At 40.5% G+C, this 20,495-nt stretch overlaps 1 protein-coding gene across 7 annotated transcripts in view; it reads left to right on the forward strand.

The window, feature by feature from the left end:
- The first annotated feature begins 37 nt into the window (after positions 1 to 37).
- Positions 38 to 20,495, forward strand: part of ralgapa1 (Ral GTPase activating protein catalytic subunit alpha 1) — a 58,032-nt gene continuing 37,574 nt past the window's right edge. For 2 of the 7 annotated variants that reach the window (XM_058091002.1, XM_058091000.1), the window contains exons 1-24: positions 67 to 547; positions 3,812 to 3,922; positions 4,060 to 4,109; positions 4,866 to 4,923; positions 5,028 to 5,071; positions 5,807 to 5,984; positions 6,196 to 6,311; positions 6,616 to 6,754; positions 6,816 to 7,024; positions 7,461 to 7,784; positions 7,911 to 8,081; positions 8,417 to 8,488; positions 8,616 to 8,764; positions 9,567 to 9,690; positions 9,856 to 10,002; positions 10,083 to 10,173; positions 10,500 to 10,664; positions 11,811 to 11,960; positions 12,886 to 13,089; positions 17,613 to 17,737; positions 18,146 to 18,380; positions 19,429 to 19,608; positions 19,994 to 20,158; positions 20,255 to 20,448. In XM_058091002.1, the coding sequence (XP_057946985.1) occupies positions 442 to 547; positions 3,812 to 3,922; positions 4,060 to 4,109; positions 4,866 to 4,923; positions 5,028 to 5,071; positions 5,807 to 5,984; positions 6,196 to 6,311; positions 6,616 to 6,754; positions 6,816 to 7,024; positions 7,461 to 7,784; positions 7,911 to 8,081; positions 8,417 to 8,488; positions 8,616 to 8,764; positions 9,567 to 9,690; positions 9,856 to 10,002; positions 10,083 to 10,173; positions 10,500 to 10,664; positions 11,811 to 11,960; positions 12,886 to 13,089; positions 17,613 to 17,737; positions 18,146 to 18,380; positions 19,429 to 19,608; positions 19,994 to 20,158; positions 20,255 to 20,448 (3,507 nt within the window). In that variant the 5' untranslated portion in view covers positions 67 to 441. Of the gene's footprint in view, positions 548 to 3,811; positions 3,923 to 4,059; positions 4,110 to 4,865; positions 4,924 to 5,027; positions 5,072 to 5,806; positions 5,985 to 6,195; positions 6,312 to 6,615; positions 6,755 to 6,815; positions 7,025 to 7,460; positions 7,785 to 7,910; positions 8,082 to 8,416; positions 8,489 to 8,615; positions 8,765 to 9,566; positions 9,691 to 9,855; positions 10,003 to 10,082; positions 10,174 to 10,499; positions 10,665 to 11,810; positions 11,961 to 12,885; positions 14,656 to 17,612; positions 17,738 to 18,145; positions 18,381 to 19,428; positions 19,609 to 19,993; positions 20,159 to 20,254; positions 20,449 to 20,495 lie in introns of all 7 variants that reach the window. The other 5 variants (XM_058090994.1, XM_058090996.1, XM_058090995.1 and 2 more) reach the window with 5 other exon arrangements.

The raw sequence follows: 20,495 nt of genomic DNA on the forward strand, positions 1-20,495 counted from the left end.
ATCTCTATAATAAAATTGCACCTGCTATCAACTGTGTTGCTCTTAAAAGTAATATGTTATACATTATTTGTTTCCCCTCCCCTCTCCGCCATGATGTTTTTAAGTGAGCAGTGAGGCTAGCTTGGAAGCTATTTCAGCCCTCAGGTTGCGGGCTGTTGAGGGAAGGAGATGCAATGGATGGATGCTATACTCGGTTTACTCGCCGCGGTTTACGAACGATGAGGCGTAGTGTAAATAAACACTGTCCCTTCGGACGCACTTGTCTATTACTTTGCATGATCGTGAATGGCTGCTAACTCAAGGCAGTGTGTGGCAGCAGAAACGACGTTTTGGTTATTGTTTGACGGATAAACGCTAGCCGAAGCTGTCTAAATTGCTACCTTTTACAGCTAGCACTTTCTTGCTGGCTAACATTTATTTCTCAAGTCCCCAGCCTCAGGAATGTTTTCCAAAAAGCCTCATGGAGACGTTAGAAAATCAACACAGAAAGTGTTGGACCCAAAGAAGGACGTGTTGACCAGGCTGAAACATCTGAGAATAGTCATAGGTAAGTTAAAGATCCTTGTTGTGAGATGCTAGCGTTCATTACTGCGTGACAGTCTTGTCACAGCAAACCAACAACTTCGAATAAAACAAAAAAGAAGAGCCGAATAGCTCATAAACATGCAGAAGTTATTTAATCAAACATCTTTGATCAGATGTTGTAGCCTCCAGTCATCAAACTAAGCAACATTTTGACGTGTTTATATAATTCTGCCATTCGACCCTCATAATGTAATATCTAACTTATGTCAAGCCAAGGTTGTTCAATACATTTTGGAATAACTTTCAACCCTTCTTTGCACTGTTTGATGAACACTGCACAGTAATGGTTTTCCAATTGATATATTTGAGAGTCATCTCAGCATAGAAGAAGACACGCTTACACATGCAATGGGAAAATGATGCAAATCAAAATTGCAGCAATAACATAAGTGTTGTAGGATGAAGAAAAGACAAGAAAATTCAGAAAATTCCTAAACTAACTTTTTTTCTGGTCATTCTGCTCATGTCTTTAAAGAGGGACAAACCTGGTGAACATGCACTTTGTTTTGTGAATTTGCAACATTTCTCTCATGCTGTTTATTGCTGTTATTTGGGGGGTTTGATGGGTTCTTCACCTTTGCAGCATTTTTCTTTCACATTTGTTTTTGATCCTGCAGCATTTATGCAATTGTATCATTTTCCCCTTGTATGCATTTTCTACATGGTGCTTGTGTGTTTTTTGGTTTTGGATTATTTCTGTGTTTAGAGCATTTGGACCCATCAGCCACTGCAGTCTTAAATTTCCCAGTTGTGTGTCCAGCCTCAGAAACCTTTATTTAACTCTTTAATTGTACATGATTGTATTATTGTGATATAAATATCAAAAAGGTGAAATGTTCGTTTGGGTTATTACTCCGAAAGTAAATGTCACAATGTTTCCCCCACACACACAGAACACACCCACTTACTGATGAAAACAACCTCTAGTATTTCCTCTCAGTTCATGTACAGTAGCCCCACTTCCCCTTTCCATTGTTAAGTGCTACTGTGTGTGTATGTGTGGACGAAGGGGTGTGCCTCCTTGCTCTATGGGGAATGCAAGCCCACATAACATCCACAAAAACACACCCTTGTCATCTCAATGCTTACTGCTGAACACAACACTCTTCAAAATATAACAATCATGGAGTCACATCATGCCTGCAAAAAAATGCGCACATGGACAATTACATGTGGCACGTATATCCTCCACATTAAGGGCGTATACCGCAAAAGTGGCTCAACAATGCCAGTAGTGCTCATGATGCAGCTCAACAAAATGTAAATTAAACAGAATGAAATAGTACCGCAATGTTTGTTTTCAACATTGTCTAGTACAGTTCTCGGCTTTGTGCTCAGTGTCCATCCACATCAAAGGGGGTATTTGATGTTATATTATTCTACTTCCACGCAAAAACGAAGCCATCTAAGCCAGTGTATTTTACACAGATGAGCAAGTCACTATTGTGAAGTTCAAAAAGAGTATCATTGCCAAAATGCAACACTTTCACCACCAATAGTTAGGAAGAGCAACTGTCTTTTCATTTTTGAATGATGTTTATATTGTTTTTATATTTTACTGACTTGAACAATAGAATGTATGTTTTATTGAAAGCAAGGCTTAGAAATGTTTTTTTTTTTTTTATAACCGTGATGAACACACAATTCTACCGTCTCTGTCCAAGTGACTTACATTGCCCTGTATAGAAAACACTGATCCGTTTATTCATCGCCATATCAATCGTCCTCAATATCGATAACAAGTACCAGGTCGACTGATGAATTTCTTCGTGGTGTCTACTAGATAGCAGTGTTGATGTGTTTTGTGGCAACTTTATCTTTGTGACAACTTGTTCCTTTTTGTTAAAATAAAGAAAGTTGATTCCTCAAAGTGCTTGTTGCGCCAGCGTGGAGGACAGACGTTACGTATACATATGCTAAATTATCCAAATTAATATTTAATATTGCATTTATTACAAAATGAGCATATCTAGTGTATTCTCTCAGGTGAAAATCTCGCTTATGGATTGCATAATTTCATGATCAGGGAATTTTAGTGCGATCTTGAAAACTTTCGTTGTAGTGCCGCTTGAATTATTCTTTCTCCAAGGTCCACAGAGTTCTCAAATGGTGGCGCCATCTCCAAATTAAACAGTGAAGCGGTGGCGCTTTCATAACCGATTTTAAGATGAAAGTCCGAACCTGGTTATGAATTTAGTCTGAGTTACCACGGTGATGCAGCCAATTTAAAAAGCCTTTGTTGAACAGGCATGCCCCTTTTATACTCAACACACCTCACTAACCCACTAAATTCACAGTATACTCCATAAGAGTGTTTATCTGTTTTTTTGTCAGTATTCCGTGTTGTTGAAACACATTTAACTGGCCACCTATTTGGCCTTGTATTAAACATTGATTTTGCTGAGGAGTTGTCATATTTTCAAATCCAAAGCTGTTAAGTTATACCTATATTAGTTTGTTTGAAATCTTTCTGATGCAATGTGTCTATTGAGTCAAATATCCCATTGGTTAATGGCGAAACAACATTGGCCCAAGATTTGCTTATTACTAAACATGGGCAATGTTATACCACAGAGTTCAGTATTTTGACTCAAGAAACTTGAGAGAAGTCAATACTATCGAGTGAGTATCGACACTTTTAACAGGTCTGGATCTTGCAGTGTTAACGACATTAGTACAAAACAATGAGAGAACATAGTACCATTTTTAATAATGTTGCTGATCAATTTTTGACAACTCAAATCTGCTATATGTCCCTCAAAATGTTGCACTATATTTCCATTTAATGTGCCTACAGCTGCTTTAATTGTCAATTTCAAAATATTACCAGAATCGATCACATAGATTTGTGTTGTTGTCAAATGTAACAGAAACATTTTTAATCAATTGGTTGTTTGTTTTTTTTTTTTGTTTTTTTTAGTCGGATGTAGTTTAGCTTAATAACTCACTACGTACGTCGGGCATTTAGTCACAAACACAAAACACACAGCATGCATTAAAATAAACTTCATCTTACTGCTGTTTGCTGCATTCAATAAAAGTCAAGAGTGATCATGGGTGTACATAATTTATGATGCATACTCTTTTGTTGCATGTTAAATTGATGAATCGGATTTGTGATGGAAAAATTCAGCAAATTTTTGCGAGGAAAGAATCAGTTTACTGACAATTCTTGATTTGACTGTGGTAATTAAAAATCCGCTTCATTTTCCTGCATATTTTCCAGAAAATGCTGAGTCATCAGAGCTGAAGCAGTTCTTTGACTTCAACTACTCCCATATTTACTATGTTTTCTTTGAGAACTTCATCACCATTGAGGTCAGCCTCAAACAAAAAGGTGAGCGTTACCAACTCCTATACCTTCTGTTTATAATCTTACATGGAATGGCATTGGTCAGTTCATAAAATAGCTAAAAAATGGATTCATAAATCAATCACAAATGTACTTTTTATATATTTGTCAATGTGTTTCAGGTCACAAGTCACAGAGGGAGGAGTTGGACTCCATCCTCTTCATTTTTGAGGTAATTGTACATGCGCTCATTTTCTAATATGTTTCGTAAAAATAAAACTACTCATTACATCTACCAATATTTAGACTTTTTTTTCAGTGTTAATTGGAGCCATTGAATCTCCATATGTGGAACACATTTTGTTGCCATGCATTTGCTACATAAGTAATATAGCTGTATCATTAACTAACTGGGGTTAGAAACCCCCAAAACTCAATACTAAGGCTTGCATGGCTGCACGGTTCCATATGAAATGGAACTCTGACTCAACACACGAAGAAGTGGGTGTGGTTCTGTGATCAGTAACTCTTGTATCTGCTCCTGTTCAGCATCACCTAACCACTGACATTTAGCAGCACTATAAGCAGGGTGTTGGGGTAGCAAGGATAAGATAGAGAGAGATTTGGTGTGTGTGTGTTGCTGACCTCCATTGCCTCTCTACTCCTCTCCAGAACAGGGCTACAAATGTAGTGGAGGATTTGCTAAATATACCATAGCTGAAATGACTCCCCTCTTGTCTATGTACCTTTTTAAATGTACCCATATATTGTTTGCCATCATTAAAATTGCAGGGTATGAAATAAACTTCATAACTGACAGTATATTGAATTACACTTCATGCTTATTTCGCCATGTTTTGTTTTTTGAATTTTTTTTAGACATTTGGTGGTGAAGGGTTTAAAATAGGTTTTATGAGAGTATTTATTAAATCAGCTTATGAAACGTCTTGTTTTTTAATCTTAATCTTTTTTTTTTTTTTTACTTCAGAAAATTCTACAGCTTCTACCAGAGAGAATCCAGAGCCGATGGCAGTTCCACAGCATTGGTAACAAGCACAACTCTATATCCAACCTTCACACTGCAATACAGACTTGCCCTAAAATTCTCAAATGCATTTTTACACATTACATTTCATCTCATCACTTGTAGGACTGATTTTGAAGAAGCTGTTGCATACCGGGAACTCCTTAAAGGTATTTCTTCTTTCATCCCAATCAGGATTATTTCCGTTTTGAAAAGTCTCACATTTGACTCGCATTTCAGTCACAATTTTAATTACAGTGTATATATTTTTAAGGGACAATATACCACTAAATGTTACAGTATTTACTGTATACTACTATGAAACTATGAAAGTAGTGAGTGTACATCTAGTATAGATATTACAAATTACTCAACCTACAGTTGTTATGGTCTAAAAAGCTGGCAATACAAGTGAGTACTAACATAATTATGTCTTGCCTTCACTAAAGCGTGATGTTAGTATTATGGTCTGAGGCCAAGGGAGCTGCGGTTCATTGAAGGGAAACATAATTTCCAGGAGCGGGAGATGCACAAGGTGTCTTAAAATCCACCCGTCATGGATGAGTGGATGAAGATTCCAGTAACGACTGGTGCAGCACTGGTGAATTCCATGTCCAGGTGGATGAAGGCTATAACAATTAAGATCATACTAAATATGGACACTTGTGTGTTGAACACCTGGATTTAAGCTCAAACAAGCTCCTCATCAGCTGATCAGAAGTTCAAGACCACCTCTTTGTATTGTGATGCTCTACTTACAATCTGGTTACAATTCAACAGTGTAAAATGTAAATACTTTTAAAAAATACTTTTAGAAATTTTCCCCCAGTCTTAAGATTTTGCTCACAAAAGTGTATTTCTGCACAAATAATTTAATTTATTCTACACTGTCTCATGCACTGTAGATCCGCCGTGAAGGTGTGCGCTTGTTCCTGCTGTGGATGCAGGCGTTACAGAGTAATGCACAGCGAGAGCAACTCTGCATGTTCGCCTGTTTAATACCTGGCTTCCCGGCTCCACTCTGCCACGGCACTCCCCGCACTTTGGACACTCTGATCAACCCACCACTGAGTTTAACAGAAAGTGAGTAGACGACAGCTGCCGTAGTACAATTAATTGTATAATGAGGTGGTTCTTAATCACTGCTATTTATGAAATTAGATATTATGAACAAACTCGAATTGACATGGGATTGACCAAACATATATATTTAATTTATACCAGTAGGTGGAATCATAAGCTGCGTTCGTCCCTCAGTTTGGTAATAATGCATATATTTTTTCCCACCTTGCAGCTCAGGTGACCCCAGAAGAAATCACTCCTTTGGTTCCTCCCCAGTCAGGTGACAAGAACCAGGAGGACCTCACTGCTTACTTCCTTGAAGCCCTTTTGAAATACATGGTAAACCAGGTATTATCATTATTTATTACTAACACAACTAACATGGCATATTAACACATTCGTTTTCTGAGGCTATATCTGTTAATAATGTGAGAAAATGAAATTTTCACCTCAAGACTAAAACTCTATGATTACTAACCTTTTAATATATTTTCCATCCCTAACTGACTCTTTGTTCACACATTTCCTCTATAATGCTCTCACTCTCACTGCGTCACAAGCTCCCCTATAAACAAAGGAGCTGTTCTCCACTTGGTCCTATTTTTGTGTGTGGACAAAACAAGCTTATTTTGTTCTTGTGTCTTCCTACCAGGCCAAGTCACTGGAGTGGCGCTGTAAAGAGAATCATGAACGTGGCTTCAGCTTCCTCTTTGGTCACTTCAGGAAGTTTTACCTTCCTCACATCTTTCCAAACTTTGCAATGGAAACCAGCCTATACAATCCCATACTAGGTCAGTACATTTAAGCAGTGTAATCCATACAGTGTGTGAACCCATATTTTTCCCGCTTCAGAAGTTCCCCCGATGCGTCCCAAGCCATATTACGGCGTGGTGCGCAGGGAGCATGATGCTGGCGAAGTGCTCTACTGCACGAAGGAGAGTTTCCTTCAGGCCCGAGTCATCTTCATCCGCTGGCTGGTTTCCTTTTGGCTTGAGCCACGACCCAACACACAGACACAGATTCCAGGCACAGAGGGCGAGAATGTCCCCAAAAACATACAGGTAACACACATTATGTGCCGTACATGTACATGTTGCATTAAGGAGCATCACATGGTTACATTTGCGCAAATCAATGTATCTGAAAAAGTAGGAGTAGGAAAAAGCAGAGTTTATTTAATCCTACCTCTTCTCCATGACTATTAGTGATTTTGATTCATTCACACTTTTCAGTAATTTTTCAGTAATTTTGGCTTTTTTTGTTGGTGAACTATGTAATGATGACAGCAGGTATATTGGAATGCATTTATTGATGTTATTGACATCCACATCCAGCCCTTTGATTGCAGAAAGTTGGCTAGCTGATGCTTTGTTTAAGCAACATCTTTTTGGGATGGTGAATCAAAATACAATACAATAGAACTGACCTAGTGTAAATGCACCCTTAAGTCTTTTCTTTGTGTACATGTTGCTCTATAATCCAACCTTTCGTCCACAGAGAGCAGCAGCTGGACTCGCTGCTCGCTCTGCCGGCAGCTCAGACGACGGCAGCGGGGCTGGTTTGCGGTCTGACAACCACCTGGAAGGGAGTGGGGGCTCATCTGGGCCAGGAGGAGGTGGCATAGGTATCGGTGGCGGTACTGGCCCTGTGGGTGAATCTGAACAGTGCCACTCCAACACATCTACATTGACAGAGCGGGAGCCTAGCTCTTCCTCGCTATGCTCCATGGATGAAGAACAGCTCACGGACATGGAGGTGGTGCGGAGAGTCCTAACCAGCTCCAGGACCAGCATCAACTTTATCACTGAGATCTTCAGACAGGTGAAAGAGCAATTCCAATTCAAATAATCAATTTACTATGTAGACAATGCCACAAAAATGTTTCAGAGATCATTTATTCATTCATTGTCAACTGCTTGTCTATTTCTGTCTCCCTAACCCCTGCAGGCATTTCTCCTTCCCATGTGTGAAGCTGCAGCCATGCGTAAAGTGGTCCGTGTCTACCAGGAGTGGATCTCTATGGAGGACAAGCCGGTGTTTATGAAGGAGCCAGAAGAGGGCTCGTATCCTACAGCAACAGCCAGTTGTATGGACACAGGTTCAGACAAAGATGATGAGGTGACAAATCTCATGAACTCATTCACCATTGCATCTGTTTTACATACCTTATATGGCCATAAGATGAGCAGCCCATTTAAGCCTGTGATTCCACTGAACAATGCACTGTATCTTTTAGCACATTAGCTGAAAACACCTGGATCATATGAATCAGTTTAAGAGCGACTTGTTTACTGTGTAGAACCTTCTGAGTTTGTGTACATCTGTGTCATATTGAGGTAACAACAAACTCCCAATTGACAAAGCAGAAACATATCTACATGATAGTAGTGATTTTATACTACTAAATACCTTTATAATCTTTAAACTTAACATTGGGGTTTTTGTCTCCTAAGGGAATGAATAAGATGATTGATAGTGAGTTGCTGGAGTACAGTGTTCATGCTGGAGTTCAAACTACACTGCAGGTAAGACGTTCTTTGGAAATGATTAATAATGTTCTTAAATTGTACTTAAGTGTCTACTTAAACTGGTCTAAAAGAAGAAGTGGTAGATTCACTTAATGTCATTGTTGTGTGTTTCCCCTCTCTGTAGGTATTTATTACCCACTCTTCCAACGTTTTCTTACTGGAGCCAGCCAACGACATCAAGTTCCTTTTAGAGGAGCATGTTGACATGTGCAAGCGAGTCTTGAACATCTACCGCAGCCTTGTCATGCATGAGACTATGGACCAGAAAACATGGTAACAACAAAAGCAGGACACATCAGGTCTTCACTAGTAGCACATATATCAGTTGAAAATAAAATGTACCTACCATAATTTCCAGACGATTGAGCGCAGCTGAATATAAGCCGCAGAATTGTACATCTATAGGCCGAAACTGTCTATAAGCCACAGGTGTTCACGTTGTAACATGGGGTAATTAAGTACATAGGAAGATGTTGCACAGAGAGATTTCTTTGTAACTTTTCCCCCTGAATATGGCATGTAATTGGTTGGTTCAATAGTAGCTCACCAGAAACGTCGCTGTCACCATCTTTATTCTCCTCCTTCCACGCTAAAACCACTACAGGCGTCGTCTTCAGTGTTGGAACTGAACAAACCCACAATTCCCTTGCCACACACCTCACCAGTCTCTCTGCCGTGCGTTGTCCCAGAGCTTCTCTCACCCTAAAGCAAATCAGCCCCCCGAGCCTGTGCCGTCCTTTATACCACACAGCAGTCCAGCCCCACGAAACCCGCCATCGACAGTAGACCTCCTGACACCACTGCCAAGATCCACCGGCAGACCCAAGAAAAAGCCACCAGATTGATCACTCTTTAACAATACATGCAGTACATCTCTCCACGCATTCTCCATGATGAGGACGCGCGCACGCAGACCAAAATTATTGCTTTGAAGCTACAAGATGTCTCAAGACCATAACGTGTCTGCAAATTATCACTGCACAACGGGGGGGAAAAAGTAGTGGCTTATACACAGGAAATTTCGACGGTACTTGCATTCAGTTCCAAATGTTTATGGACTTTATTTTGGTCATAGGGAGCAGATCTTACTTGTTCTGCTGAGGGTGACTGAGTCAGTGATGAAAAGACCTCCATCTATTATGCCCCATGGCAAGAAAAGGAACACACTGTCAGAAAGGCTGGCGGGACCAATCTTTCAGGTATTGAAAAGGATTAGCAGTGTGAATGTGATTGTTGTTGTTTAAATGTTAACATGAAATGTTATTTTAATGTAATTTTATCTCATGTGTAATTTGTTTTAAAAGATTAAATTCCCAAGAATGTTACCTTTACAATAATTAAATACGTATACTCTTTCTATACAGACATTGATTGTAGCCTGGATCAAGGGGAACTTAAACGTCTACATCAGCAGAGAGCTATGGGATGACCTCCTTTCCGTCCTGTCTTCTCTTACTTGTTGGGAGGAGCTGGTAACTGAATGGTCCCTCACCATGGAGACACTCACAAAGGTTGAAGAAGACACTCTAATTCCTCCATTTTGATCATTGTTCTCAAACTGGACTCTGCACTACTGTGTATCATGTCTTAGGTGTTGGCCAGGAACCTGTACAGTGTTGATTTGAATGAGCTCCCCCTGGACAAGCTCAGTGAGCAAAAGCAGAAGAAACACAAAGGCAAAGGTCAGTAACTGCACGTTTGGTAAACACAATACCGTATACTTATAATGTGCAAAACTGTATTAAAAAATTTAAATGATCGAAAATAGGCATGTTATATATTTTAATCCATTAGTTGCATTTGTTTGCTGTTCGCATGGGGTATATGAAATATAACTCTCACGGATAGTGGGAATATACTGTATTGCGGTGTATAGCCTACTTTTTATTTATTTGTGACTTTCAGCACAGTGGGGAATGTAAAATTTCAAATTGAGACAAAATATTTAGACGTCATGTTCAAGTATCAATGACGATTGATTGAAAACAATATTCTCACAATACTTCAGGTATAGGTTCAGAAGGCCAACGGCAGATAGTGGATCGTTCCTTCTCTAAAGGTTGGAGCCGAGACCAACCAGGTCAGGCAGCAGCCATGAGACAACGCAGTGCCACAACAGCTGGATCACCAGGCATCGAAAAGGCCAGGAGCATTGTTCGACAAAAAACTGTAGGTCAGTATCAGTATCTATCTGGACTGTTGTTTTCTTCATTCTCAACTTTGGCAATGGTCATTGTCATAGCACATACTTCATTCTGTGTATTTGTTAAGCGCCAACAAAGCGCACTCTCTCTCTCTGTCATTCATACTTTCTTACATGAAGCTGACGGCAAAAGACTAAATGATATTTACAGTACAAACATATCAGGAGAGTTGTTATAATTGTTTTAGACATAATACCGTCACCAATTCTACAGTATTTACAGTATCAGGGAGCTCAAGTTGTAAATAAAATTGTTTTTTTTCTTTCCTTGTTCTTTATACAGTCAAATGGACTGCCTCGCTGAAGCTGTCTTTTGACTGTTCTGTCTAATCTCGTTGTTCAAATTAAATAACATTTGTGTTATTTTAGCCCATCATCTGTGGCTATTGGTGTGTAAGAAGTGGTCACAACATTATTGTGTACACTCTACCTTTTTATAACGCAGGATTGAGAGGAATACGTATATCTCGGTTACACTATAGAAATTCAGTTGTTTTTTTGCGAATTAAAATGTAATAAATTGTGCATATATTAAATAATGGTCAACTGTACAAGGTTGGACGGAAGATAATCTCCTGATATTGTTGCTTAGGTTTTATCACCGTGGTAATGGCTGCAGGACTGATTTGTGTTGATTCATTTTCCTATCTTTGGGATTAAAGGGTTCAAAATTGTATATTTTTTAAAATGAAAAATGTAAATCATGGGTGGATAAAAGCAGCCTTGTGTTTTTCTGTTATAAAGACACCTTGTTTTGCTGACATCTGCAGGTGTTACGGCATGTGAAACAAGTTAGAATGATTTTCAGAGGATATACTAACTGCTCCCGCCTCTCACCATTTTGCTCCAGAGCAAAGCCTATTTTCACTCCTCCCTCTCATTCCCTTTCACATCATGTCACTTTCACTCTCATTTTTTTTATATACAACTGACCCACTTTATTTGGCGCCCCCCCCACCCACCCTTGCTAATTATTACTTTACCTTTCCAATCTCACCTATGCGTCCTCTACTCTTCATCTCACCTCATTGCACCACCACACACCTTATTTTCCTGTTTTCCTTATCCTCTCCCACCATCTTCTCTTTCTTCTGCTTGTTCTTCCTACTTCTTCAGCTCTGCGTAGCTGTTCTACAGGGGACTCTCTCCTCTCCTCAGCCTTTATCCGGAGTGCTAAGAGTGCTCCTGCTCTGGCTCCACCTCTTCCTGTCCTCCTCCACCACCACCACCACCCTTTACTACCCCCCCTTGCTGACCAGCTAGCAGGTACACTGTCTTTGCACTTGCTGTCTGCCTGCCTTCTGCCTGCTGTATGCCTGGAGACTTCACTTATTCACATGTGTCACTGATGTCTATCAGTTTGTCTGTTGGCATTACTGAAGCAACAGAGTCTTTACTCATGATCCATTGAGAATTAACACACTTAAAAAAAAATCTGTTTGTGAGATGGTAGAAGGCAATTAGAAGGTGATGTCGTTCATTTTGTATTCATTACAATCTCAGTGTTTTCCTCTTTGTTTGGTTCTTTCACTTACATGCCTGCTTACATGAATGAAATGGTGATGATGATTATTATTATTTTCCCCTCTTAAGTGGTTCATACTGCATGTGTGTGTGTGTGTGTGTGTGTGTGTGTGCGCGCGCCTTCTTGAATTTGCAAAAGTATACGTACATACCCTTCCTGACATGCAGCACATTAAACAACAGTTAAATGTCTAGAATGGGGAACAATACATGTTTGTATCTACTGTATATTATTATTATTGACTATCAGTATTTTAAAGCATTTTAGATGGTTATTAAACTTGTGATACACAAATGACCCAAAACATACTGTTAATGTTTTAAAAACTAGCACCATACACACATTCCAGTAGCTAGGTAATGTTCCAGGATCACCAGCAAATGAGTATTTGATCCGCCCATAAAAATGTCTCTGTTTGACGGCCCATTTTCAGAACAAATATATATAATAAAATAATTTTGCAGATTTTTGTTAAAAAAAAGTCCATAGCCATGAATCATGACTATGTGGCATCGACTGTAATATCAAACATATGTCTACTTTTTGTTTTGTTTTCTGTTTTTTTTGTTTGTTTTGTTTCTCTTTTGGAATGATGTTGTAGGTGTTTATTTCCATTCATAAACATACCACCAATAACTACTATGTCATCATCTGCCCTTTTACCAGACCTGGAGGACCCACCAATCACGTTGACATCCCGCCCATCTCGGATGCGCCATTCGTCCCAGAGCGATGAGACCCCTCCGGTCTCTTGCTCTGAAGTGTTCCAGGCAGCGGCTTGTGAGCTTGATAATGCAGTCCCTTCATCACTTGCAAGGAGCAGCAGTGCATCTGACATCATGGAGCCTTTCATCGCCGAACGGGTCAAAGGTGAAGACCCACCTGGGGATTCGAGTTGCATTCCAAATTCCTGTCACCTCACTGCTACTACTTTACTTGCAACCAGTAGCCACGCAGCTCAATCACACCCGCGTCCACACCACTCCTCCTCTCCTACCCCTTTTTCCCACCCCAATGGTGTTGTTTCCTCAACCTCAGAGGGACACGATGATGTGAGTGAAAATGACAACGTTGGTTCTCAAAACCAAGGTTTAGGTTCTGATTGGGTAAGCGACTGGGATTCTGCTTTCACATTTTGTGAAAAGACTGATGTGGATGAGAATGAAGGCAGAGCTGTGCAAGATGAGGATGACTTATTCTCCTCTATTAGAGATTATCTCACTCACAAAGCAGCTGAGAAAAATGAAGCGGTTACAGTGGCGGCAAGTCTTGCATTAGAAAACGATGTTGAAACCTCTGTACCGATGAAAACGGATACAAATACCAGAGAAACCGAATTCATACAAGAGGCGCAAAAGGTTGTGGACAGACAAATTTGTAAAGAAATCCAACAGGTAAGTAGCACAGTGAGACACAGTAGTGTTGATTCTGCAGAGGAGATTGAAGCATCACAGCGGAGCATCTACGAGTGTCTTGAAATGCAATGTCAGTGGCCATCACTCAGCGCGAAAGGGAGTTTAGAAGGACACATCGATGAGAAGAACAAAAGGGAAGCAGAATGGGAAGGAAAAGGTCATGATTTGAGGGAAATTGGAGGAGATAACAAGGATGATAAAAGCTCTGCCACTAACGAAAGACCCAGTTTAAACAGACTTGACCCTAATACAGTAGAATCTGGCACTGAAGCATCTCAAATTCCCCAAACCTCAGACCCCACCAAGCCCAAGATGACCCGTAGTAATGCCAAGAGGCACCACTCTGGGGGTGTCCACGTTAGTTTCAGACCTTCCACAGAGTCAGTGCAGTTCCACAACCCACTTGAGAATAAAGAGGCCCACTGGAAAGCCAGGCTGCGCCGACTCAGTCACTTCCACACTCATAGCCACTCGGCGGGTGACAGGGCAGGAGCTGGGGTAGGAGCAAGCGGGAAGCTGGGACCGGGCAGTGCAGGTAAGTTTGCCTCGGTGGCTGGTGCAAGCCACAAAGTAGGAGGGCATGAGAGACTGGGGGCAGTGGATGTCAGTGGGGCAGCAGCTGTTGGAGGCCTGGAATACAAGACTGGGACTGGGGAGAAATCATCAGGAACCTGCATGGGACCCAATTTGGTGCACGAGGCACACTTGGAGGCAAGCGGCGCAAGTGCATCATCAGGGGTACGAGGCCGATTGGGACGGTCTGCCTTACGCGCTCGGGCTTTCCGCTCTCGTTCCCAAGAGCCTGGCAGTTCCGCCTCGCGACATCACCAGGGGGCTCTTCTTGGTGGGGTGTACAAAACTGTGGTTCATGCTTTGTCCTCCAAGCCCCGGCCCCGAGGTCAAGGGTCATCCCAAGGATCTTCGCCACAGCGGCAAGGGCGGGCTGCAATGGGTGATGCATCACTAAGAGACCTCTACTCCCATGTCCTGGGCTACTTTGGGCGGAAGTCAACCACGTCAGGTGAGGATCACAACGGACAAAGTGCCCTCAAAGGGCACAACAACAGTCCCGACATCTGTGGAAAAGACAAATATTCATAAAACACAAACATCAACAACCATCTTTTCCTTTTTTGGCTGTTTAACCGGTTTGTTATGGAATGACATTTTTTGGGCTGAAACTCATCACCTTGCTGCTGGACTGAAAGTATTTCCTCTTGAACGTGAACCCCTTCTCCAACCTGCCACCTATTGAAGACCCCTCCTCCTCCTCCCGTAACTTCCCACCTGTTCCCATACCCGAGAGGCCCTCTACTCCTCCTCTTGCTGTCTTCCTTCTAAAGGTTGTGGGAATTTGATGTCCTCCTTTCTTCCCTCTTCCTTCCACCCCACCCTTGCTCGCAGTAAAATTGCATGTTGCCTCGTTGTACACCCTCCCCGGACTGCCTCAGCTCCACAGATGGAAACAAGAGTCCACAGAATTTGAAAAAAAGCAAATAAGATTTTAATATTTCATACAGCAGTTACCTGTGTCTAGAAAAAGTTAGATTCGATGAATATATTATTGCTGTAGTTCCCTCGTAAACCACTAGAATGCAGCATGCGTATTTGTGTAAGGTAATGGTGGTACACATACACACTTTCTCATCAACTTTGTCCAAACTGCTGGCAGGTACTGGATATAGAATACAGACAACTTATATATGTTGCTTTTCCTTGCACAGTCTAATATGTTCATTGAGTCATTTGTAGAATCACGTTTGTTTTCAGATTATAGTAAAACTAGTGCATAAGTATAAGATGATCTGCTGTGAAAGTGGACAGCAGAATTCACATAATGTGAAATTGTTTTGAAGTGCACATTTTCACAGTTTCGTCTGATATGTCTTGAGTTAAATTTCCCCCAAACGGTTCTCTGCAGGCATTTATTCATTTATTTGATTGCCTTGTGCATGATAACTCAGTGAATTCCATTTTTAACTTTTTAATTCAACGTTCTACTTTTCGCTTCACTCTTGCATTTTTTTTTGTGAGCTGGCCTTTTGAGCTTGTTAATTCTGTAGCTTTTGGTGGTTCTATGTCTTTAAAAGGCAACCAACCATTTGAACCGCAAAAATCATTGCACCAAACCGGGGGTGTCCAAAGTGTCTGTTTTTTTGTTTTTTTTCCCGAATTGGCTCTAGGCACATTGTAGAAATAGAATTAAACTGCAAAAATATTTAAAGTAGCCTTACTTTAAAGTAAAAAAAAATGCAGTATGCACCTCTCCTCTGTAAAAGTTTGGACACCCTTACACCAAATGTTTGCATGACACACTCCTGTGCTAACATTAAAATGAATTGACATAACTATTAGCATGTTACAATACAGATATGGGGTGTGCATATACAGTACACAAATGGACCAACTTCATATGTTGGGTGTACCAACACATTTGTCCATATGCTGTAGATTCCCAAATAACTGGGGTGGTTTGGATGTGGTATGGCTTGATGGTATAGTAAACCATCTAAATGCCTCCAGTGTGAAATTTTTTATAAACAAGTAGACACTAATTGCTCCTGCTTTGGCTTTCTTTTAACTTTCTTTTAGTTCATTTGTTCAGAGGTCCAGTATCCATATCTGATGGATTTAGCCGTTAAAATATTATTTTAAAAGTCACCGTTAAGATTGTTCTGTGATAACATCAGCATCACTGAAGGAGCACATCGGAAAGATTTTTGTTTATGATTACACCGCATTGTCTAGCAGTGAGAGTGGTTGGTTGGTTGTTGGTTGTATATGTATATGCATTTTCTTGAAGAGCTGATAGGTGTGCTTGAAGTTAGAGACGATATACTCTAAATATACTTTTAATATACTTTTTATATATTATAGTTAATGTTGTCAATGAACCAAACCTGGAACAGAACATAAAGCTTGTGCGGTGGCTGATTTAATTTCTTTTTCTTAAATGGCTTGGCAGAAATACACTTGTGATCTGATGTCAGAGTGGCATCATCTACAAACCTTGTTAGTTTGTCAGCCCTCTGGAGTAAAAAACATGTATGAAGAGTTCTTTGACTTTGTGTATTGAGCCATATGTTGGTGATAATAGAGACGCATGTATTTTTATTTGGGCTGTAATCGCGGGTTGACGGCGGTAACTTATTTAATTGATTACGATTTTTAGCATAATTAATGCACGTGCATCATGTCAAGCCACACCTCTCTGTAATGATGGCAGACGGAAGCGTAGTGTAGTGTCACCACACAGTCACACAGACTCTGGTGCTCAATTATAACTTTATTCTGACCTAAACACAACACCAGTGCATTTCCAACACCCTATCACAAACACATCTCTAGTCCTCCTCGGAACAATAATCACGAATGTGTCTTTAATATGTATGGTCTAAATCAATTTTTTTTATGATGACCATTTGGCAGCCCTAATTTTTATATGAATGCTCTATGCTTTCATAAATTTTGTACTTAACCAACATTTATATAACCCATTCATCCATTTTCTATACTGCTTATCCTATTCCGAGTGGCAGGACAACATAACCCATGATACCAAACTTACACAAACCTTTGATATGCTGCCTTTTTGAACGCATCAATGTGATCTTGCTCTTTGTGCATGGTGGTGTGAAATTAACTCCTGCATCACTTTTCTGGTGGGTTTGCCTGCTGTGTTGTGGCTTTTTAAAAACATTTTTTAACAGTCGGTCATTCACTTACCCCGGGTCTTACAGTACATACACATCAGGGCTGCTTATGTAATTTAGGCACACCCTGGCTTACCTTGTAGATATTGTGACACACACAATTGAAATGTAATGTCATAAAGGTGGTAATTGAAATCCTCCACATCACAATATTAAATGCAATATTATTATTGTTAATGTATACAGTGCTAGTGTTAACTTAATGTTATGTGTGCCAGGTAATCATGCTTCCATGCATGTTTAATTTCTGTGTGTATGTGTGTAGCCAACAAAGAGGAGGTGGTCCAGAAAGCCCGTCCAGTCTCCACTGATGTAGGAAGCAGCAACCCTAATTTCTCTGATCTCATGGATGAGTTTATCCAGGAAAGACTGAGGGCTAAAGGAACAGTGGTCAGTATACACGGTGTACTCGCATTTTATCTCACACTTTTGTGTTTTCATTAGATTTAGTATCTCACATCCCACTTTATCAGACACACACCTTCACTACTTGTGTCTGCGTGTGTATATGTAGTACAAATAACTATGTAGGTGTATGCTGTGTACATTTAGCAAGTGCAATAATATCTGCACACATTAGCATGTTAGAAATATGTTAAAACGTGAATAACATTAACAGGTTGTGATTCTGTAGCACAAATGTTATTGTACTTAATATCAACATACCCATGATAAAGATGGAGATTAGCTACCAGCTATAATCTTCCATATTTATATGAAAATGTTGATATACTGTATAATATGCACTGCCCTTGTCAATCTACGCACTCAAAAATCTACTCTCACTGTATTCTACAGGAACGCCGTGGCAGCAGTCCAGGCAGTCTTGAAGTTCCACAGGACCTGCCAGAGCTACTGGAATCTGGCCAGAGTCCTGGTTCGCGACCCTCAGATGACCACAGGCCAGTTGATGATCCTGGGGTTCCATCAGAGTGGACTTCTCCAGCTAGTGCCAGTGGTTCAGACGTTGTCAGCTCTGACAGCCAGTCTGACTCCTTCAATGCCTTTCAGTATCCCACCTGCAAGTTTGACAGTAAGTAAAAGCATGTGTGAATTTTCAAATGGGAGGGAATGAGGATACCCTACTGTTGTACTCCATAGTATTCATATCCATAGTACTACAAGCATTGCTCTCGGCGTTCACGTTCCAGACAGTCACATTAAACACAGCATCAGGCTAATCTAGGCATCTTGCTTGTTTTCCACCAGCATTCCTGCTCCACATCACCAAATAGGAGAAGCTTTGATGGTATATTTGCGTAATCTCGTCCTCAACCTCTTTTGAGAAAATATGATGAGTAAAATAATATATCCTACTGCCAGATGCTAACAACCAACTTTATATTAATCATTGATTTTAGTTGTTGTTAATTATTACTTGTCTAATGAGTCACTTTCTCTGTTTCCACTAAGTCTGTGTTGCATGTTGGCTCGTTTGTGATTTGTTTTCACTTCTCAAATGTTGATTTGGGAGCGACAAGGCATTTATTTAGGCTTTTTGCTGTGTGGAGCAGGACGTCATCGCTCACATTCCAATATCATTGTCATCACAAAAAAGTATGCAGCCTTCCCTCGTGACGTCCAGCCTTCATTCTCATGTGGTGGTCAAGGATCCTCCCATTCAATGATGAATGTTTACAATGAATCATTCAGATCGGACTGACAGGCTCATGTTTGATTCCATATTTTAGCTTGAGCATAAATCACATGCTAACCATTAGCGCCAAGCCATATACAACTTGGTTGTTGGAGGCCACTCTATCTGCAATATATTCATAGCTTTGACTACAGCCAAATCTTTTGGCTTCTGGTTTTGGCCTGTTTGTAAAATATGTTTTGGGCTTCATAGATGGATGGATGTTTTGAATTGTGGATGTGCTCCAAGCCAGGTACATTTTTAATCTTGGAAATTTGACACAGGAAGCAGTTTCCACTATATTTTTGCTCTTATTTTAATATTGAAATGCAACTACACATAGGAAAAAAGTAACCAATTTTCAGCTCCTGACTTTCATAAGATGTCTTTCATATGTTGCCAGAAAAGGCCAATATTGATGCATGACCCATTTTTAATCGCATAGGTTTTGCATTCAATTTGGAACCTAGCGGAGGTGGATCTGGAGGAGGCGGTCGAGGGAGCTCGTTGGATCAGGACAGCCTTGGAGGTGTCGCTGCCAGTGACGAACATGAAGTAGCAAGTTTGACGACACTTCATATTGACTCTGAGACCAGCAGCCTTAGCCACACAGTCACTGTCACTGGTTTGTATACTATGTTATGTCTGAGCCCCTAAAGTCATTTTTTTTTTTCATTTTAGCTTTTAACACTACTTGTTCTCACAAGTAGTACTGTTGTACAAGTGTAAAAATATGTTAACTACTACTACTATTAAGAGGTAAACATAGCAAACCATTCAGTTGTATCGTCATTGCCATTTCGTAATGTAAAGGTTATTGACGTTCTCAATGGTTTGGTGTACAGTAGCTCAGGCTCTGGATGATAATGTTTACAACTGACCAAACGAGCCCAACTAGCCGAGCAACAACACAAAAGTTTGTTTTAACTCAATCAAACATGACAATTAGGTCTTTTGTTTCAGATTTTGGTCCTTATGTACTAAATATATTTGTGTCTTTTTACATAAAGGTTCTGAGAGTGCGTCTCCTATGCATTCTCTCGGAGGTTCTCGTTCCCAGACGCCCTCCCCTGCTACACTTACAGCAGAGCACATTGATCGGACACACTCACACACACACTTACAGTTGGACCAGAAGCTCCACAACTCTGTGCTGCAGACTCCTGATGACCTTGGTAATAAATACTAACTAATGCAAAAGGTCTGCATTGATTTCTTCCACCATGTGAAGGATAAGTAACACTAACATTATCTTGGTTGATGGATTCTAGAAACCAGTGAGTTCCCCAGTGTTGACTGTAGCGTGATGGCAGGTGGCTCCCTTACTGGATGGCATTCTGATGTTGCCACAGTCATGTGGCGAAGGATGTTGGGTATCCTGGGGGATGTGAATAGCATCAAAGACCCAGAGATTCATGCTCAGGTGTTCGACTACCTCTGTGAACTGTGGCAAAACCTGGCAAAGGTACGAGACAAAGAAATGAAAGGTACTTTCTTTTATGAGTTCGCTCC

The sequence above is a fragment of the Doryrhamphus excisus genome, chromosome 13 (genome assembly GCF_030265055.1).
Source record: "Doryrhamphus excisus isolate RoL2022-K1 chromosome 13, RoL_Dexc_1.0, whole genome shotgun sequence".
NCBI lineage: Eukaryota > Metazoa > Chordata > Actinopteri > Syngnathiformes > Syngnathidae > Doryrhamphus > Doryrhamphus excisus.